The sequence below is a fragment of the Lepisosteus platostomus genome, chromosome 7 (genome assembly GCF_059453375.1).
Source record: "Lepisosteus platostomus isolate fLepPlt1 chromosome 7, fLepPlt1.hap1, whole genome shotgun sequence".
Lineage (NCBI taxonomy): Eukaryota > Metazoa > Chordata > Actinopteri > Semionotiformes > Lepisosteidae > Lepisosteus > Lepisosteus platostomus.
The window spans coordinates 37,693,930-37,716,762 of NC_142617.1; the positions used below are offsets into that span (position 1 = coordinate 37,693,930).

Sequence of the window (22,833 nt, forward strand, 5' to 3'; positions counted from 1 at the left end):
TACCCCGGATCCCCCAGTCACCTACTTTGAATAAATTGCAAAGGGAAGAAGCAGGGATGGATGAATGCTTCAGGAAACGTTCTGTTTCAATTGTGTCTTTGGGGACTGGTATTTGATACCCATCGGTGAAGTGCTGAAAGGGTCTGTTGGAAGGCTTGAACACTTCAATGTGTAAAGTGTGCCGTTTCAGATCTGGCCTCTCTTCCACCTCCAGTGCCAGTCTGTGTGCACAGGCCCTTTGGTCTTCCCCCAGCCCTGGTTTGTTTTAATGAGCAGCACACCGCGTCACCCGGCACAGGCAGAGATCTCCACAGGCGTGTTTCAACCACCGATTTCCGGCGCTTTCGTTGAATACTGCTGATACACAGTGAGCTGCCCCGGGGAAGGGAGGGGGGATAGGGTGGTGTATATGGTTAGCCATTACAAAAAAAAAACATTTAAGAGAAACCCAGATGCTCGTCTTGGCTTAATCGGCCTTCATCTGGTACAGTTGTTTAAACAGGCATTTAGCAGGGTAGCCCGGGAAACTCCTACTCCAGTCAAGAGTTCCAGATGTTGCATGTGTATACCCTCAGCAGCCACTCTATGTATCAAATAGCCTACATACTGGAGATATATTATATAAATAGTATTGGCATGCTGAAATATACAATATATTAGTCTCTAGTTTCTTTTGAGATAAAAAGATTCTGAAACTTTATAAGCTTATAAAACAGCAGAACTTAATATGCTACATGCTATGACGTGAAAGGAGGATGAAATGAACGAAACATTCTCTAAATTAATAATAATAATCTTCTGGTTTGTGTTATTCACTGTTCTTCTGAAGATCATTTCTTGGGGATGAAGGGTGGATTTATAAAGCTTTCAGTATACTTTCAATATGTAAGAGATGTATGTCAAATGGCATGTTCATATGCTTGTGGAAATTGGGATACTTCAGGGTGAAAAGATCGTAATTCAAATGCAATGGATTATTGTTAATGATAATAATATTTTTACATTAACAAATAATGAGCAAAAGACACATGATGCAATGTATTTATGTTCCTTATTTTGTCAGAAATGAAAAGAGAGAACAACTGTTTGATTATGAACATGTTGCACATGAGACTGTATGTGTCTTAAGGCTTAGTGATTTACTCTTCTGTTTGAGAAGGAACACAGTGCAAATGCTTTAGAACTACAGCACAGCATGGCTTCTTTACATAATACACCAAGGTTTTTTTTTAGGATTCTGTAAATTATTTATGCAATTTGGGTTGGTTAGTCTTCTTCCTGTTTACAAGACAGATCTGCGAAAGCAGCAACAGGCTCGGTTAATCGTATTACAGGGATGACATTAATTTGATAATTGTGTATTGTCAGAAAAATTACTACTGCCTTGTCACCCATGTCTTTAACTCTAAAATGGATTTTCTTCCTTTGAGTGGCACAAGGAGCACTTCAGTGCATATCTTACCAAAGCTTATCATTTATCTGGTTTTAAATTTGTCATTTTGGGTCTTATTGTAAATGAACAGCTGCTGCAGCCAGCTCTTGAAGACTGAAGATTGTGAACTGACATATGGAAATCTGTCACATAGCAGGGCCAAAGGAAAGTCATATAAACATGGATTGAGTTTTTACAGGAGAGGGTGTGGATATTGAAGAGATTATTTAAACCTTTTTTTAGTTTGTAAATATCACTGAATGAATATATTTGTTATGGAATCCGAGATAAAGATGGGAATATAACTTTCAACCCTGAGAAATGAACATGTCTAGAGCAGAAAACAATATAATTACATGACACAAAATGGCAACCCTGGCAGACATCCAAGCAGTTATTTTAATTGTGAACCTACACAAAGCCTTGTACTCTACCCTGTGTCTAAATCCTGGATCCTGTTTATTTGGACATCGTTTTACAATCTTTGTTAGTGCAAATGATCTGCTTCATGGTAAAAGGAAAAAAAATCAGCATGTTAGAAGTGCACAAAGCATGAAAACCTTATAAAGTAGTCCCAAAGGGGGTTAAAAATGTTTACCTGTGGACACACACACTGACGCACACAGAGAGCACATGTTCAGTTTGAGATCAGAGCCTTGTGTCTTCAGCCTTCACACTACAGCTCTCCAGCACGCTTCCAGGCCAGCTGAAACAGCCTAGCCAAAGGGTTAAACGAGCCAGTGAGAAAAGGGGTGTGGAGTATTGGTAATGAGGGGCTGTATAAAACTGTCTGCCTATACTAAGACCATAAGCACTGCTTTATCCTGCTAGCTTGAAGGAAACCCCCAGCACAGTGCTGCTGCTACACTCACAGTCAGAGGAAACTCTTAACGCGGAGCTCCAGGAGCCCACACTGCTCTCCATTCACACAGAACAGAAAGCTGCGCTCTCAGAGAAGGGATGGCTACACTAGGAGGGAGAATGAATGAATCTAAAGGAAAGCTGGCTGCAGCCCTATTTCTTTATACACTATTTCTTCTAAGTGAGTACCACTTTCTACCTTTCTTTTAACAAGCAATGGTAGTGTTTTTGACATTGTCTGAGGGAAATATATGTGATTTTTGTTTGTGCTACCTGCTAGGTATCTTGGGTTGGAGAGATGTTGAAATAAGACTGAGGTGTGTATCAGCTGAAATACAAAATCTAAATTCTTGAAATTGGTTCAGTTTTCCAAGAAATTTAAATGCAGCTTTTTTTTCCTTTGGCCAAAAGGCTCTATACAGTATGTATTATACAAAATCATATCATACAAAAGTTCATTTGTATTGTTATGTGATGAATGTATTGGCAGTGTGTTTACAGAAGTTGGAAAAGTGTGCCATGAAGTTACTAGTGTACTACTGGAAACTTTCAGCTTAGCTCAAATGCCGACCTGACTACATCCTGCCTTGGAGAAGTGGAGTCTGGGGATGTGTGAAGTTAGTGGAAACTTTAGTGCATTTTGAGCCAGTTTTTTCCAAGGTTTGGCCATTTGCCTTGACACTAGCTCTTTAGTCATTTTTACAGTTTTAATTTCAGAGGTTGCCCTTGTTTCTCGCTATCAAACACTTTTTGTCCTGACATCGCTTTTTTTGATAAGTAGTTTCCACTGTTCGCAGATCTGTTCACATTGAGAAATGGTCTTTTTTCTCTAACTTCTTTTTGCCCTGTAAAAGATCCAAGTAAATTCAACAGAGGGAAGTGGTATAAGGAAAGGACACTGGGGATAGGGATGTGGCCGGGGTTCTGTCAGTTCAGCAGGGATTAAATTAAGGCCTGGGTGACGCCCGCTGGGTGAGACGATCTCCAAACCATTACAGCTGGAAGGTGAGCTTGCTGCAAATTTAACAGCAAAACCATTTGGGCCCTGGAAATTACAGGGTGAGGCACATTTTGGGAACAGGATTTCACAAGCTGTTGGAACTGGTGCAGCACAGATAGGGCAAAATTGTCACTGGGAGGGAGTGGGGGATATTCTGGCATGAAAGCTGGCAGTGTGCAGTAAGCAGGCATTCGCAGATAAAATTAGAAAGTCTGCTCATATTAAGATCGAATGCTGTTTAATAAGCGTTTCTTAATATGAAAGCACATTTACTACCAAATAAATACATGTGTGCTGCATATGTATAAACACACTCCACACATAAAAGACACAAAATCATGTGCAGACAATTAAATCTCTAATACTGTACAGTAGATCTGTATATATAAAACTGTATGAATCTGTATGTATTTAAATCACACAGTGATTCTTGTTTTTAGTTAATAAAATCCTGTCCTGCAACCAGGTTTTAATAACCTCCCCTGTATACATTACTAAACACCTTTAATCAAAGGATTTAGTTTCATCTGCCTGTTGTGATCTAAACACGTGGAGCAGTTTTTCTTTTTACAACCAAAGTCAGGAAAGCAAGCACACTTCTGCAGCACATGCCAAACTGAAGAAAATCCCAGCTCTTTAAGAATACAACAGATTCATCTTGCACGGCACAAACAAGCCAAATGACAGTCGAGAGGCACTGATGGTATTGGATTGTGGCACCTTCATATTACAGCCATGAAGTCAGGAGCTCAGAATAGCAAAGTGCAGCTGCCTGCAAGCCTCTTCTTTCCCCTTCTTATCCTCCACCCCAGACACACCCTCCTTCGCTGCTAATCAAAGCCTGTTAGAGCTGTTTGCAGCTGGGTGCAGTTTGCACTATTATGTGTGAAAGCAATAAAAAAGGTGGAAACAAACAGCAGTCATCCTGAATGGAAGCTGGGAAAAGCCATTACACTACCAAAATATAGAAATGGATCAACTCCTAAACAGAAAGACCTTTGAGATACTTGTGGATGGGAAATACTACACAAAAAGCAAGTAATTATTATAATCCAATAGGTTACTTGCAGAAAACTGGAGTGATTTGTATGATATTAACATATTCTCCTGACAGACCTCCGCCCTCACACTCTTTTTGATGTATCGCAAAGTGCAACACACTTCTCTGGAGACATGGAAAGTACTTTCAGGAAGGAGAAGGGTAGTTTGTGTAAATCTGAGAACTTACAAACTTACATTTTCATTAATAAATGATAATGAATGCTTTGTTTCTAGCCCACTGTTCTTAGGTATTTGCTGTATTGATTCACGTCTGGAATGTACACCTCATCGTGTTTTTTGAGTTCATTGTTTTGCCCCTGTTCTAATCAATGACATGCCAAATTTGGTGTAAGTGATGTAATTTATCCCATGAAAGAAAGCAGCTGACCTCAGATGAAAAAGCCCCTTGTGTTGGGAAAGTCTTAGCAAAACACAAAGAGAGTTTGGTTTTGATTAATTCAAACAATTAAGGAGTTGTTTTTCATTTACATTAGAGAACATATGTAAGCTTTATAAGTGAGGGTATGCTGCTATTTAACATTTTGTTGCAAATTCTTTAAATTAAACCTTCAAAATGAAGTGTGAAGTCCAGACAGATACCACCTATTTGGACCTTAGGTTAGAATGCAGACTGAACCTCATAGCACAATCATCACCAGTTTATGTCCCTAAAGGACTATGATGGGCACAAGACGTTGAGCCAACCAAGTTGTCCTCACAAGTGTGGACCCTGTGACATACTGGACACACATGTGAACTTCCAGTGTTGACAGAGAGAAATGCATTTATCCTTCACTGTCAGCATGTGCCATCTCAGGCAGGCACTTTGGGCCTTGCGGTGTTTGAAAAAGAAGAAAATACCTCTGGCTGTGCACATGCATGAGACTCGGCCTTCCTGTGCTGATCCAACAGCCATACAGACAAACTGGGAGGATTAACATTTGGCAGTTCTAGAAAAGGCAGGACATGAGCTAAGAATTAACTCCCAATTCCAGACTTTATTTTTGAAAACATATATTTTGAGTTTCCTGATCTTCCAAACACATCCAAAGATTGTCCTGTACAATGTGTGCCTTTCATGCACACCGGGCACAGTGGTCAAGCAGGTTAAGACTAGGAAGGCGGCCATTTTAAGTGGAGTCTAGCTTCCAGTTAGGAATGGTTGGGTGTGAGTCCAGGAGAAAGGGAGGAACACATTCCCCGTGAAACGTCAAAGTGGGGGGGCACCTCTCCAAGGAGCAGTTTTCCTTTTCGTGAAGACTGGGAGGTTTTGTGTATAGACTGGCGCTCCCATCATGAATTATGAGGTTTGAACCTGACGGGCTTCTGTGAACAAAACCAGCCTCCTATTTGTGGCGTCGGCTGCTCCCTGCCCATTCCTGTCCACTGGTGGCGTGACTAGGCTTATTGTGACAAGGACAGCCACTCCCACATTTACTTGAGTGCCGGACAGAGATGAATGAATACAAAACTAAAAAGAATGAACATATACGCAGAAATATTTGATTAAACTAAAGATTAGCTACATCTATACATGACATCTTTCATCTCCATCTGTATCTGATTGAGGAGCAACATTTACTGTATTCTCTTGGACAATATGGAGATTTTCCTGTTTTATTACAGTTTCAACTGTAGATTCTATGAATAGGATGCACACCTGAAAATAAAACACGAGCCTGAAAAGTGTTTTGTTTTTCAAGCCCTTGATATCCTGTCATCCCCTCTGGTTTTATAGCAGTTTTAGCTACTGTGGAGCTGTAATTTAGAGAAACCTGATGCCAAATTCATACAGTACATTTCACAGGCACCGGCAGTTCAGCTAGAACCTGGGTGTGGTCAGTAAGGAGGCATTCCCAGTGAACAAAGGAAAAAGCAAACCCCAGAGCTCTCCAATAGCAGGAAGAAAGCTCACAAACTGATCTGTTTCCTTGTTCTCAACTAATGCTCACACAATCTTTGTTCAGCCAAAATCTGACCTAGGAATAGAGACATTCCAAGGCTAGACCCACAGATATACCCCAGCACAGGCACATGTAATGGGGCCCATGTGTTAAATTTCCACATTGCACACATGAAAACAGAATACAAAAACAGATCTCTTTGTATAACTGCAGGTGAATTTTACCCTGATTTGTAGTAAAATTGTTTGGTCCGTTGTTTTTATTCATCTTGCACAAAACTTATCCTGATCCTGGCAAACGGCTATGTTAAATGCAACTTTAAGAAAAGTGTGCAAACAACAGGTTTAAATTATTATGAAATGTATTCCATTTCAATGTTTTCCGACTTTAGAACTATCTTGGCAACAAGCAATAAAGAGGTTTCTTGTGGCCTTTAAGTAATACAGTCTTTGTGAGCTATGTCTTAAAGACATAAAAATGTTATCCAGTTTTTTAAACACTCTTCCTCATACAAAGCATGTGCAAATTGTAGAAAAGCACAGGGTCAGTTTAATGAAAATAATATTTCTACCAGTATGAAAAGGAACCACCAAATGAAACGAGCAGTGAGGTAAGCAGGAAAAAAAACACTATTCCCTAAAGTCACAAACATCCTGTAATCTGAGTTCCCTCTTTCCTCAATAATAACCTATTCATGAAAAACACACACAGATACAACCAGGGAATTCCTTATTCTGTGCTTAACGTGCTAATGTGGAAAAAAATCTCCACCATTTCTGAAAACGTGATGTTAAAGTGTCTGACTAAAACAAAAATGCAGGTATCAGATCAGTTTCAGCTAGCAGAAAATTCACAATAATGTCTCACAGAATCAGACATACCCCTTAACACTAGTCTTTAATTAAAGCCAACATGACATTGTTCATGATTTGCAAAATTAGCCCTCATGAAAGGCAGACCTGAAACTCAAATCTTTCTTCTAGAAATCACTGCTGTGCAGTTTTTGTTCCTAAATCCTCTGGTACTGAGAGGCAGCTTGACAGCTGTTACAGTAGTTTAATAAGGAGTTTGCATAATATTTTTATCATAATGCAGAATATTATGCAAATGAAGTATATTAATTCTGTTTACTTACAAATACCAGATAATGGTCTTTGGTCACTTAAAGAAAATCCAACTATTCAAGTTCAGCTAATGCAAATCTGAACAGAAAACCAAAAAGTCTAGGTCATGAATAATACATGTATTTGTATTTGTAAGGTTGTTTTTTTTCCAATATGCAACACATTGCATTGACATGCAAACAGTGAAATATACACAGGAAGCTGCATGTCAAATAGCCTGGAAAAACAGTCCGATCTGAAATAGAATACAAAGACACTCAAGGAAGATACTGTAAGGTTCTTAAAAGAGGAAAGAGAACTTCATTATTTTAAAAAAGAAAAGAATGCCCTAAGGGAAAAAAGGAAGAAAAAAGATTTCACCTTCTTCAGCTGTGCCTGTGCTCTGCAAACGTTTCTGCCATTATGGGCTCTGAGTAATTGCTCCTGCTAATTAATGCTGTGCAACAACGTAAATATTCAGACTTTGTGTGCCTAATTGAAAACACATTACATCCTTTTCCTGCTTGGGACGGTATTGGAACTTTCTCATAGTTTTCTTTTCCTGTAGCAGAAAAGGGTCTCCTATCGTCAGTCAAGCAGACAGGAGGCTGAGACTGGGGTCAGGAACATGCTGCTTAAAATAATGTTTGACAAAATCACCCCACTAAACACAGACAGCTCAAGAGGACACTGGCATTATTCCTGTTCTCTATACAGATAGTTTATTCCAGAGTTCCTTCCAGAGTATTGTATAGAATCAGTATGCAAGGACAAACCATATATCCTTTTGTAGCACCGGTATATAATCAATCCATATACTTGTATACAAAGAACTTGAACCAATCTCTTGCCATCTGTGTTTTTTGGATGAGAGATGATTTGCGTTGGAGTGAATTTCATGGTGTTGATTTTTTTTCAAATGGAGATTGTCAGCACTGGCTCTATCAAGAAAAGGGGGAATACTTATACAGTGCTGCTGTAACAAAAGAGTTGATTTCAGATGTGTAACACATACTGTACAGTACAGCTGTGTGGAACAATTTAAAACATCTATGGGTAAAAAAGGGAAACTTTTTTTTTTAAGTTGTGTGTTTCCCCTTGACAGGAAGTAACATTTCCCTTTTATTTTCAAAAATGAATGAAGCACTTTTGACCTTACTGAGCAAGACAATTTGATATTTTGGTAGAAAATGTTCAGAATTTCTAGTCATTCTTTTTATTTGCACCTTATATGAAATGAGAAGAGAGACAATCACAGCTGTTCAGTGTAAGCGGATGGATAATTGGCAGTACTAATACTGTATGTGGCACACACATGGATTAGCAGTGAGGACAATTTGTATACAAATACGGTGCCATAAATTCAGTTAAAGAAGACTTAATATCAGGCTGTCAGGCAGGACACAGAGGTTGATTCAAGTACGAGATCTTGCAAAGGGAGTCCACCATTGCAGAAGACAACTGCATGATTTCATTCCTTTACGACCTCTCCTATTAATGCACACAAATCACCCCTGACCCTCCTATGCGTGGATACTGCACTTGACTCAACTGCACATTCCACACCCATATCCTGTCTTAATAAGTGTGCAAAAATTCAATGTTATTATTAATATGTACTCAGTTCTTTATCAGAGTTTTCTTTTTTCCAGGAAGTTTGTTTGAAGGAATCAAGAGAATAGGATGCCAAAATAATATTTTCCATTTAAAAAAACTTATGGCATATGATTCTTATGATATCCCAAGGCAAACAACATATGAAAGTATCACGTTGTTCCTTTTCAGTGTTAACTCCCAAATTATCAATGTTTGGGTGTCATTTTTTCTGCTTTGTGTCTCACTGCAGCTAAAGCATCTATCTTATGAGGTTGGGTGGAGGTACAGTACAGTAACTTTAGAGTACATTTGTTCCTGGTGAAAGCAAGACCACTAGGTTACATTTTGCTAAGGTTACGTGTGTTTTCTTAAAAACTTAAATATTTCCCGTTTCCTTCTTTTTAGTTGGTGAGCTCACATTCTCTTTTCTTTTTGGTATTTCTTGTTACATGATGTCATATTTTGGGAAACTAAACCATGTGCTAAAAAAACTCATAGACTTATATGCAGCCTCCACTCAGCCTTGATAAAAATATAAAATAGGATTTTCCGTACCATCCAATAATGGGTGATTTATTTTATTACTGCAAGCCAAAATGGAAATCAGATTAATCTTCGCTTGTTCACTTTTGCATAATGTGAAAGAGAGCCTATGCAATCATATACCCATTCTGGTAAATTGTTAAAGTTAGAATTAAGGAGGCCTATTCTAATTTAGTGTTTAGACAACACTTTCTTTTGATCCCCTTTCTGACTAAGGCTGTTGTTGGATGTTCTAGCATAACCTGTGGTTAAGAGCTCAAAATAATAGTGCTCATCCATTGAAGGCTTCATACTGTACTTGCCTAAGATTTACAGCAAACACACTTTACTGTGCATAGCAACTAAATATCCAACCACAATTCAGACCTCTTGCATTCCTATTTTTGGCAAATCCATTTTGACAATCCAAAGCAAATTCTGCGTAGCACAAAGCTCCATGGTCTCCCGAGACCTGTGTGTTGCGTGGGATGTGTCCAGACTGCGGGTTTAGGTCTACCACGACTTCACCTCCAGCTGACTGGGGCTTGGGCTGCGAGGTGGAAGGCCAGGGCTGAGTAAGTGATGGGCTCCCTCAGCAAAAGGAACCGTCTGTCCTCCTCCACAGCACTAGACTCGCTGTGCATTCCACAACGTACATTCCTCAAGAGATTAGAAAGGAGAGAACTCCCAGACAATGTTTTGCGCCCCTCGATTAGCAGACCCTGGTGGGGAAATCTGAGTAAATCTGAGTACTGGGCTGTCATGGTGATAGCTGCAGTCAAGAGGTTAGGCGCGCACTGATTTCTATCTGGGTGGGGGTCTCCCTACAAAGCCCAGGCCTTGTGTAGCCCCATTCTGAGTAAGTGATGTCAGGTCTCTGCTCAGCCTGAAAGCAGAAATGAAACTCCCAATGGAGATCAACATCTGTTCACTGGGAGGAACCCCCTCCGAGTGAAGTGAAGTCATGGTCTTTTTTTAAAAAAAATAAAGGAAATACTTGTAGAAGGACACACACCAACCTGCTAGATCCTTTTGTCCATTCTTTTTGTTGTTCTTCGTCTCTTGTTCCTCAGAGTGTTTGTTTTTGTTCCTCTGCCCTGACCCCTAACGCTGAGAATGGCAGGAAAGATAAAACTGGGGAAGAAGGGTGGAGGGGGTAGAGAAAGAGGAAAGGAGTGCTTGAAAACAAATAAGAGAAATTCATAGGAAATCATAGGAGAATGAGCTGGAACTGGAGTGCAGCACGCATGTGAAAAACAGCCGTGGTGCCTGGTAATGGGAATTAGAAGACTGTCAAGAAGCTTGCTGATATTTTTGCTGTCGTCTTCTTATGGAAGGTCAGCTGAGTTGAACTGCACAGTATCACTTACCAGAATTAAATGCCAAAAGCCATTATAAAAGGGTGGTTCCCTGTCCCTCTGAACCATCAGGAGGCTGCAGTGTGAGAACAAGTGATATTATATTATATTTCGTTAAAGACATACATTTCCTTTGTGCAAGAGATCTCCTGTTTGATTTTAAGAACCAGCTTTTACCAGAAACCCAACCCTGAAAATATTGTGATATTTGTTTACAGTATGTACTGCTAAATAGGCCTTGAGTATGATGTGACACGTGATATTGTAGAAAAAAAAGATCTGTTTGTTTTTACAATCTGGCAACCACATTTTACAATGTGGAATGAAAACTCTTAATTCCTCCAGCAAGCAATGTTACATTTGGTATCGCTTCTGTCATGACATTACTGTCATGGGCCAATGAAACCTTAATTTTTGGACCATTTCTACAAAGGCTCCTCCTAGCTTCTTGCTCCTTGAAATGCAAGAGAAGACATTTAAAAATTCAAACTGCTATTTTAACATTTTTTTACAGATACAAAATACATATGGAAATTAACTTTACAGTAAGATGGCGAATTGACTGAAGTCTCATAATTAAGCAAGGCAGTGTGCTGAAACTTATATCTGCCCTTTTTGCTAGGCATGGGGTAATGTGCTGAGTTTGAACAGAGTTAACTCTCACATTACAGTACACAGCACATAAAACCAACCAGAAGTATAAGATCTGTTTCGAGGACAGCGAAGAGTACAGTGTGAGGGCCTTTCTCAAGGTGTTGGCTCTCTAACAGGCAAACAGAAATGAAGAACACTGGAGGTGAGAGGAAAGTAAATGGCCAAGATTTCTTTATGAAGTCTAAATGATTTTGAGCATTGTTTGTGAGCTATTCGGTCAGGAGCAGGAAAAAAAATGAAGTATACAAGCAGTATACATACAGTACCATAATTTGGCCTGGCATCCACACAAAAAGCTCACATCACTGAGAGCTGACTTGTACAAATGACAATTGTGACACGTTTCTCTTGAAATCTGTAATGGGATTCAGTGTCATGTTGAAAAGGGAATAGATTCCTCGTGCAGAAGTTTTTTTAAGCTCCTTTACAATCTTATCTGTTATAGTAACCAAATCTGTTATGGCAACAGTGGAAGTGAACTGAATTATTATGACTGCTGTTACATGTTCCACATCTACTCTACAAACTTTCTGAATGAGGAAGGTCTGCTTCATTAGTGCAGATGTCTGATTTCTCCAGTACGTGTGTGAAGACACAAAAGACCCAGCTGCTTAATCTTGACCACATATGAATTTTTATGAGAGTAGCTTAAAGGCAAAGTAAACAGGCACAGACCCTAGACAAATGAAGACCTACTGTACAAAGTAATATAGCCAGCTGCTATAGGCATTTCAGAAGAACAATGGTTGTGACAAAGTCAAAAGGATTGTTATAATTTCTAATAATTTCCATAACTTTTCTCGTAGTGGGTGCTGCACATATCATTTTACATAAAAACATGCTAAACCTTGTAAAGGATCAAGAGAAACATCTGTAGGAATTTGGTAGTAAGTCACATGCAAAATTCTTTTGTGGAGATCCTACCTGTATATAGCTATATATGTACTTTGATATATGTATGTGTATGCAGAAATAGTCAATATAAATAAATATATATATACTCACTATAACAGAGAAATAGCCCATTATATACATATATATTGTAAAATAATATGTATCGTAATAATGTTTTATTCAGCTAATACATTATGTTTATATAAATACTATACTTCTGCTATATTTGTCTGCTCCCAAAAGTAGAGTGTGAAACTGCAGTGTTACCATCTGGCACTTGTGTTTGGGTGTTACACTGTAAAAGAACATACTCTTTCTCACCATAAAATTATCAAAGGGCACTAGAGTTATAGAATGTTTCAAATCCATAATCCGTCAAGAAGATACTGAATGCAATTTAATACTTAGACACTAACTGCATCTCGCATATCTGTATAGGCTAGCCACCAGCACTTAGAACAAACCCATAGTAGTAATCTGTAAACTATTTTAATTAGGTGTTTGATCTTATGTTCACCATTGCCACCTATACTTACTTTCACTCAATATATGGTATACAGCAATTTAGACATTTTCCCTCTTTAGAGTAAAAGAGCACTTCAAAATCTTTTAAAGGCACACATTAACCTCAAACGTTTAACCATTTTAGCAGGAAACAGAAAATGGGGCTACATTTATGGGTATTTAAAGCCTAAAATCTTTTTAAATACAGTAGTCATTATGCTGATGGTGAGAAAGGCTCCTTTTTCTTGCTTAAAAATAACAGAAAAACTCTTCAGTCATTTAATACATTATTAAGATAACAAAGTCATCATTCTCATCATTCCTGCGTTAATATATTGACACAACAATGTCCAGATAAGAAATGGTCTTACTGCTGAACAAGGCTACTGAGAAATTAGTTAATGACTAATGACAGTCAGAGTGGCTGGAAGATATCTTGAGCAAGCACAGCCAAGGCTGTCTTGGAAAGCCAACAATCAAGGGATAGGTGAGGAAAAGGAATGTGAGACAAAGTCAGGACTCAGGTTGAGGAGGTTAATTAGCTCAGAGACCGTTCATCATTCCCCAAACGTATTTACATCCTCAGAGCCTGAAACGCAGAAATAAACTCCTGTCACATCTTACGAGCTGACAAAGAACAGAAGTGGGCATTGTGTATGTGTTGGGCATGGGAGCGAGAGAGAACTGTTGCTAGGTCCTTATTAATTTAACTTAACTGACTGGCAAAACATCATTAAACTAAAAACCTAAAACCACAAAAAATTTAACCCCTTGTTTTTTTCTTTTGAAAAGATTTATAAACTTTCTGGCAGACTGAGTAGAAAGTATTTTAATAGGTTTCAAAGCAAATGCTTACAAGCAGTGGAGAGAGGAAGGATAGAGAGTTGAGAGAGGGTGGGGTAAGGTGAATAAGCATGGGTTTGGGTAAGTCTGGCAATTGACTGTGCATTCTTGTGTGCAATTATTCTTTCAATAAACATTAATTTTCTGCCACCAGCAGTCAGAAAGCAGGTTTATTAACATAGTAAAACTTAGGATTTAAGCTTAGTAGAAGCCATTAAAATATATGGCCTCTCCTGCACAATGTCCAACACATTAATGCTACGATATTATGAGCAAAAATGAGTTTACACATTACACTTATAGGAGATCAACAGCACTCACAGTTTCCAGAAAGTCTTTCTTCTTGTTGATAATCCTTGCCAATTGCAATGCATTCCTGGGAAATGGTAAATAGTTCAGGAAATGGTCCTTTTGTAATGTTTTACCAGAGTAAACTAAAAATTAAGAAATTCAATAATTAGTTACTGGATTTATAAGCTAAAGTACATTTTAGTATAAAGAAGACCATAAGAATTCTTCCAAATAATAATAAACCATAGAATCAATACCATACAGCATTGCTGTTGTAGGAATATTTTATTATTTTTCCTTCTGTTGACATTGTCTCACCACTCTTTAGCATAGATAGTCAATGAATGTCTTTCAGTCTTGCTGCCAAAGTAGCCCTTTCCTTTCAAAACAGGGGAACATGAAGACTATTATTCGGGTGGGTGTCATATTAACTGATATGTTTTGCTGTACTTTGCAACATTACAAAAAAAATAACCATCCTTATGGGTACCTTATAAGGGAAAAACAACTATACAGTAGATCTAGAGATGGCTACATTCTGAAGCCAGGGTGAGAATGAGTTCTGTACCAGACCTCTAGAATGTCTGAACCGAAGATTAGAATCGCATCTCTACACATTCCCTGGGCAAATGTGTCTTTATCTTAAATGAATAGCCCTTAAATATTACAATACATCGTTTCAATAAAGCATGCATACCACAAAAAATACAAAAGTGACATGATATAAATCAAAAGCATTACTTTGTCAAATATTCTATCTTTTCTAAAGAAGTAGTCTTCTAATTCAATGCCTTGAAGCTCCTAACCTTCATAAAGTGAAGTGCTGAAGAAATAAAAAAACAGCGAATTGCATTGTTGAGTACTCAGTGATATCTTCTGCATTTAAAAAAATCTTTCAACACAATTACTTACTACCATTTAACAATAATATGCAAGTCTATCATGAGTATTGAGTTTTAGCCAAAGATGTTATTACAGACCAAAAATGCAAGCAGAAATCAAACATGCTGTCATGAGAAGAGATGATCGCTTTAGTTATAATTATTTGATCCAAATGTTTCTTCCCCAGAGGAGCAACACAGAGTCTAAGGTCATGACCTTTAGGGCTGTCACAGAGTGACATTTATTTGCACAGCACCAGGAGGGGGCATTACTCCACACTTAGGCTATTAATTACTTTGGCTCCTGAGCAAATAGACCTAATTGGTTTCAGGTCAGGTCCTGCTGTAGTCAGTCAGTCAGAGGGCAGATTATTTTAACCCTCAGCCCAATTTAAGCAAACACCATGTGTATGATAAAATTCCTGGCCAATTAGTCTTCTGCAACGGAATATTAGTTGCTACGTAACAAAAGCGTGCTGTAATTATTATTACAAATTTATCACCAGTATGCAACTGACATCTCTTTCACACATGCCTCTATTAGAACAAGGGTATTGAAATGTTTCACTAATGTGATAATCACAGCCTTGTGAGCAAAAGAGGTGTGGTAGGCATAAAAGTGAACAATGCTTGAAAAATGTACCCAGACGTTTTCATTTAGACCAGTGAAATTGCTACCCAAATTTATTTTATGTGCAGCAGCATACTGTTCCTTTAGAGGACATCAGTCCTGTGAGACAGGCATTGCTCAGGCTGGCTTAGGTGGGTTCTTTACCTGTGGCAATGTAAGGACATGGGTGTCATAGCTGGAGTTATTGGTTTTAATTAAAAATAGGTTAATGGAATTTGTAGATGGTTGCAATACCATAAACCAAAAGGGCAAAGGGGGCTGACTGGCCTCCTCTTGTCTGTATTCATTCTTCTTTTCTAATCTTCTTTACAAGACACAGACATGGCATGCTTGTCGCAAGACTCTCTTTCCAAACTGAAAATGCAAATACTACACATCAAATAGTGATTAATGACAGCGGGAGTTGTACCTGTCTAAAATATTATTTGTTGATAACCAGAAGACCTTTAGAAATTTCCATCGTGGGTGACTGAATTTTTACCTGTTTTAACTTTTGCAACATCAGATGTCTCAATTTGGAATACCAGATGTATGGTTCCATTCAGTACAATCTGCATCCTGATAATCAAGTGGATTCTGCTTAATTTAGGCTCTTAGAGAGTGATGCAGTGTTCTTATAATATTTTAAAGCTCCACTTCAGATTAAACATTCCTTGATTAAAGAACAAAATTGTCCTTTTTCAGATTGTGCACTGTGTGATGGTGAAGCCACGGTGGCATCTACTACTCCTGTAGCAAGTACAACACAACCTTCGGGCCCAGTCAGCACCAGTAACAGAGCCTCAGAAAGCACAGCTAGTGCTCTCTCTGGTAAGTTCAGCCATTTTCTTCTCCCCATAGCAACCCTATTCAAGAATTCATTGTCGTCCTTCCTCAGATTCATTTCCTTGATTCAACCCTAATTAAATATCTACAATGCTTAGTTTGCTTATTAAACCAACTTCTTTCACAAAAGTTCTGTAGCCTTTTTATGTAAAAAAAAATGATGATGGTCTTATCGACAAATTCACAGGAAGCCTCAGCTATCGTTATTAATAAATCAGCTGTCCCAGGAGAAGTGATTGCTACTGCATGTTCTTTTTTATATTCTGAACTTTGTGAAAGTATGTCTGTCTCTCTCTCTGGAGAGCTGCAAAATTCCTTGAGCCATGAGCAAGCTTTTTCACTGTAAACAAATCCAATCATACTGTGTTTATGTTTCTAGTTTTATGTTTCTGTTGGTAAGCTTTTATTTTATTTTATGAGTGTAACAACTTTGAGAATCTTGCCTGATATCAGAATAAATGACTTGCTAATTCGCATCATTTGAAAGAACTGGATAAGTACTGTAAATGAGACTTTTTTAAAGCAACTTGAAAAAGAGTGGCTAGGATATTCTCTGAGCTACAGCCAGTACCCAAATTTTAGTGCTTTTCCAATTGCTTTGAGATTGAACCAAGTCATAGTTGTGATAGTCATAGAACCAAGTTGTGTAATCCTATTCTTGATTACAAATTTCTGCAATCTAGAACATAAAAACATAAATGTTCCTAGTCTTGTCCAGATTTGAGGTGAGATTATTGCTGCTGATTAATTTAAAGGGCAAACTTTACATCTAGATAATTGGAGAACATAACTGATTATAGAACTTTATAGTTTGTTGCAGCCATGGGCCATGTCACTTGCTGACCATGACTGGGATTCAGAAATTACCCTTGCAACAATGCACAGTTGGCTCAGGGACACTGAGAGTTGAACGGAATTGGTCAACCGGGGCTCTATCAGTTCTCTGTGACACAGTGATCCCTGTAGTCACTTCCCAGGTGCTTGTAAGCATACAGTGCCGTTGGTACGGGATGTGCTTCCTTTTTGAATAGTGTTGATCCTCAGGTACAGAGCTGTGGTATCTCTGAGGTGGTGAAAGACGACTGGCCTGCAAGTGGGCAGGTCAGAAGAGTCCTTCCTCATTCTTTTGTTGGGGTCATAGCAATACATATGAGCAGAGATGTACAAAGCTCATGACTGGCTTTTGAGATTTTTTTGGGTGAGATTTTAACTCAGTAAGTGGGTATATCTTAAATAAATGGAGATTCTAAATTTTTAAAAAAGGGCAGCAGATGTGTTGAAATTGTGACCCATTGAAATAAACTGATTGGTACTGTATGTGTGCTTTTTCAGGAATACAAGAGAGCACAGCTACTGCTGGCGTGGAAAAGAAGGAGTCCACGACCCTGTACATGTCATCAAGCACAGAGATGCATGTCAGCACAACAGAAGGCAGCACAATCTCTAAGGTGTCTGAGGGAACCACAGGATCACCAACAACTGAAACGGCAACAAGCAGCCCCATTACCACCTCCCTCCCGTTTTCCACAGTAATGAAAACAATGTTACCTGTCACGTCTTCTTCAAGTGTGTCGTCTAAATCACCTCTTCCCATCCACGAGGTGAGGATAAGGACGTCTGCAGAGCAACAAAGGCAGATATCGTGAAGCTTTGCTTGTGTTATTAACAACATTGGTGAACTTCACTGACTCGGATTCAGCTCTCGTATTTCAGGTTAACACTGATTGAAGTCCACAAGTTAAACATTTAGATTGCTGTGATATGCTAAAAGAAGAGTCGCCTCTTCTCTCAGTTTGTTAGCACTGGGCTTCTCATTCCAATAAGCAGCTTGTCTATTGAACTGTGGAAAAGACTAGGTCATTCAGATGGTACGTTTTAGGAGAAAAGAATGACACCAGGTCAGCTTCAATAGTTTCTGTGATTGCTCCTCCCAGAATGCTGTGAGATGAAATCTGTCACATTTTTGGGGTATGGTAAAAAAAAAGAAGCAGGTTCTATACAATCAAAATATTGAAGGCTCTTCTCATTCAGACCTTGTTATCTGGCAACCTAAGCTGCTCTGGTGTACGCTATAAATCTCCCTCAGCTCATTAATCACTGTCTCCCGCCACCCTGCCCAGCTGAAAATAAAGTGCCATTCTGGACCAGCAAGCAATTTAATTAGAAATGCAAAATTCTCCATCAGTTTGACCAGTCATTCAAGAAAAAACTAGGTGTTCTGTAAGAGTTGTACAGTGTTCAATGGCCCATCAAACACAAAGGATTTCAGAGGCTACTGCCTTGTACAAAATATAAACAATTCTTGTCCTTTTTCAGGTCGAGTGCGTACACAAGGACCAAATAAGGGACAGAAATGCAGTGAAGCTGAAATTGGAGCAGGCAACAGACTGTGTAAGTATTGCTGAAAAATGGTCAATTTCAGTCTCATTCCTTGAAGAAATCAAAGCAATTCCTAATTGTGCTGTATATGACAGTGTGGTTTGGTTATATGTATAAAGGCCCATGGGAAACAGGGGACAAGGGCCACCATTTTTCTTGACCATCCGACACTGGAGGTGGAGGTGATGTGGTCAGCATCACACTCCAGCCAACCTATTAACCCCGGAAGGATTAACCCCCAGTACTCATTTGGAAAGCAAGGGTGGACCTGAGAGCCATCTGGAAGGAATTAGGGAAAGCTAAATAGCTTCCCCCTACCTGGGATTGACCCCGGGACCTTCTGGTCAGGAGCCAGACACCCTTGCCTTCTGAACTACCACGGCTCCTTGGTTATGTGAACGCCTAAACTTATTTAAACAGCTGAAGAGTACAACGTAATCGCTTCACTTTTACATCCCTCCATGTCTATGGTAGTATTAATCCCCTGTACCATTTGTTGTTCCATCATGTTTTGCAGCTCAGTTATTAATAATTAAGAAATATACAAATGCCTGAGGTTTAGAGAAGGTGAACACTTGTACTGAGAGAATCACTCTAAATTGCGCCCAATATTTTAACCCAGAAACAATGCTCTCTTAGTCTTGTGGTACACAGTTTAGCGAGAAAGAGAGAGAGCTACTGTTTTATGGGAGTGAGACTGGAAGTTTGTCAGCTTAACCAGTAATGGCCCATATTCAGAGCACAGGTGGAGGAGCTCTATGATCTAGACATCACTTGTTCAATCCTCAGTCATCATCTATCCATTTTCTAAGTGCTTTATCCACTTCAAGGTCACAGAGGTGCCGGAGTCCTTCTTGGCAATCAGCGGGCACAAGGCAGGGTACACCCTGGACAGGATGTCAGTCCATCTCAGGGCACACACAGACACAGACATGTACACACTTACGCAGGGTCAGTTTTCCCCAGAAGCCAATTTACCGACCATTATGTCTTCTGGACTGGACCAGAGCAAAGGGAGGAACCTCATGCAAAAATAGGATATTCATACAGTACAAAGTCTATGCAGATGGCACCCCAGGCCAGGAACTGTACCCATTGCTCACTCCAAAGCAGCAATGCTAACCACTGTGCCACCTTGCTGCCCCCTGACTCATCATGTCACTAGCCAATTGTGAACAGGACTCCTGAAGCTGTGGCACACAGTTGGTTGAGATTAGTTTACCAGGAATCTCTCAGGTATCTAGTAAACACTTACGCCCGTGACTTTCTGGGCAACTGTGGACTTACAGTGACATCAGGGAGGGATGCGGCCTTCGTCCAATCAGCACTATTTCACCTGTCAGGTGCTGTGGAGATGGCAGCATGAAAAATGGAAAATGAATCTGCATACGAGCACACCTGTGTCTCATTCTATCCTAACCACCTCCTTGCCAGGGCTTTGAGTCTTAAAAACAGTTGACAGTTTTTAATGATTGACTTCCACAATGAAGTAAAGGAAGCTAACAGCTCTGGATCTCAATACTACATCACATAGAGCAGTTGTATGATGAAGTGGTTTACTAAATTAGCTGGTGAAGGCTTGTGTTGAACTTGCTTCTAAATTTTCTAAATAAAACTATAAATAATATGCATAGAAATATGCACTGTGACATTAAACAGTGTAGGCTGTAATGGTTGATTTATGAGCAGTCCATCTATTGAGACATTTTTTATCTCAAGCTCAACAGAAAAGAATAGTTGTTAGAGCAGGGGCTCCCAATCCTGGTCGTGTGGACCCACACCTGCTGTCTTTTATTGGAGCTGAGCTCTTTACTTTAATAGGAGAGCCTACTCTGATCCAACAAGATTTTTTCATATTCATAGGTTTTGCAAGGTTAAGATGTGTAATAGAAGGGAATCTCCTTCATGTCTAGGAACTGAAAACAATTACACTGTGCAGATTAAACCTATTATTGGGACTATTAAAGGTTCAATTATTTAATTGAGGCGCAGTTGGAACAAAAGCCAGCAGGTGTGTGAGCCCTGAACGGATGAATTAGGTTAGAGGATCCTTACTCTTGTATGCAGGAATATCAGCTGAAAAATTCTCAGGATTTCTAGTAATTATAGGGCTTCATTCACAAAAGGTTCTAAGGTGCACTGTATCTGATAATAAGCCTATGGACACATTTCACTTTATTGAGAAGCTTTTATAAATGAGGCCCATTTACAAATCTAAACCAAAGCACAGAGCAATATCATTGTATGCATTTTTTACATCTTCTTAAAACAACAGTAACTATTTCTTTCATGTGCAGTTCAATTTTAGCATTGAAAGTGCATGACATGAAGAGAGATGCAACAAACTTTCAACAACTTTAATTTTTCAAAAGTTTCACCTTTGGCCTAAAATGCCTCAAGTGACAATTCGTGAGGTCTTCCACACTACTTCCAGTAAAAGAAATGCATTTTGCCACTTTTGTCTCTTGAGTTAATTTCCAAAAGGGAAAAAAAAAACATTTTGTTAATTTAACAAATTTGAATTTGATTGCCTTTTAAGCTGTGTTATGCTTAGGCCGTGTCTTTTACCCAGAATGCCTAAACTATGACAATAATGAATCTGAGACAGAGGTATGAAAATAAAAAAAGAAAGGATTAAAAACACCTGAGATAGCTCTCCAGTCCCTTTGCCAGAACAGGAAAGCCCATTCTTACCCTTCAGTCACCCCTCTTGTTCGCAAACAATAGGAACTTGGAAGTGACATGTTTAATTCACAGCCAGAGTGCCGCTTCAACATCCTTCTTCTCTAGCATCCACTACAAAAGTCTGACTTCCTGCCCGGTCTATAAACATCTTCTGATACTACAATTGGAAAGGGTTGAAATCGGAAGGCGCAAGCAAAACACTGAAAACAGATATGCAAGAGTTTTCCCACAGCACTGAATATTTTATAGCTCCAAATAGGCAATGTGTTCATTTGTGCTGTTTTGTTTTTACAGCACAAGCATCACCTTACTTGTTTTTTCTGCTGTAGCTTTTACACACACATAAATATTCATCTTTCCGTGTCAGGATGAAAGTTCAATCAGTAGTCAAATGTAAGCCACTAGAGCGGTAAGCTGTAAAATCGTGTCCCAGGAATCCTTTATTGTTACATTTGCAAATCTGGTTATTTGCAAATGAGAGAACAAATAATGCCTTTTGAGGTTTTTGCTATTTAATTTGAAAATAAGGCATGTGCCACAAATATCTACTTTAGCCATAATGATTAATGACATATTTTAGCATTCTGGGATCCAGGAATGGAATTCCTGATGAAAGATGGTAATAAAGAGACAATGGAATAGCAACACTGTAACTTAGAGGACAGTGATGGATTTTACAATGGGAATACCACATTATGCCTTATCTGCCCTGTACATAGTTTCTCATGCGTCAGAACAATCTGATCAGGTTAACAATACAGAAAAAAAACATGTTTGAATCTTAGTAATAGGACACACACTTTGGCTTCATGTGAAGGAAAAGATAAATGAGCTTCTACAAATTAATACACCCTCAAAGTTGAAACGTACCTCTCTGATGCACTTCTACATTTAAAAAGTGAGACTATGACAAAGTAAAGGCAGAGGTGGTTTCTTTGAGGTATCCAGTGAGGGGAGTCAAACTGCTTTATTTTTAGAGTATTCTGGGATATTCAAGCCATCAGTGTGGATTGTAACGGCTACAGTAGCGCTGTACTGCCCTGCTCACCTCTGTTGGCTTATGCACTGGCCTCTTCAGTATGCATTGTATAAAAGCATTCAGAATAATCAATATCACCAATAGAGATATGCATACATTAGCCAACCTGAAGAGGATGAGTCAGTCTACGAGTTGTTCTGTGTTTCTCAAACCCAATTAAATACTGTACTGTATATATCTTTCTGTAAGACAGAAATACAGCAAAACCCTAATATAGGATCCTGAAGTAGCCTATAGTATTTTACATATAAGACAGAACATGCTATCTAGGCATGTTCTTGATCCTGAATCTCTGAATTCATTTAAGAAACAGTGGAATATGATCCTCACATCAATTACAGTAGCTACTAGCAAACATACAAGGCTAAATAGCCTCATCTAGCTTGTGTT

At 38.9% G+C, this 22,833-nt stretch overlaps 1 protein-coding gene across 2 annotated transcripts in view; it reads left to right on the forward strand.

The window, feature by feature from the left end:
* Window positions 1-2,228: 2,228 nt before the first annotated feature.
* LOC148658668 (hematopoietic progenitor cell antigen CD34-like) overlaps window positions 2,229-22,833 on the forward strand; it is a 30,793-nt gene continuing 10,188 nt past the window's right edge. Inside the window, exons 1-4 of one of the 2 annotated variants that reach the window (XM_088640140.1) lie at window positions 2,229-2,474; window positions 16,200-16,325; window positions 17,673-17,941; window positions 18,657-18,731. In XM_088640140.1, the coding sequence (XP_088496266.1) occupies window positions 2,393-2,474; window positions 16,200-16,325; window positions 17,673-17,941; window positions 18,657-18,731 (552 nt within the window). In that variant the 5' untranslated portion in view covers window positions 2,229-2,392. The remainder of the gene's footprint in view (window positions 2,475-16,199; window positions 16,326-17,672; window positions 17,942-18,656; window positions 18,732-22,833) is intronic. The other variant, XM_088640139.1, reaches the window with a different exon arrangement.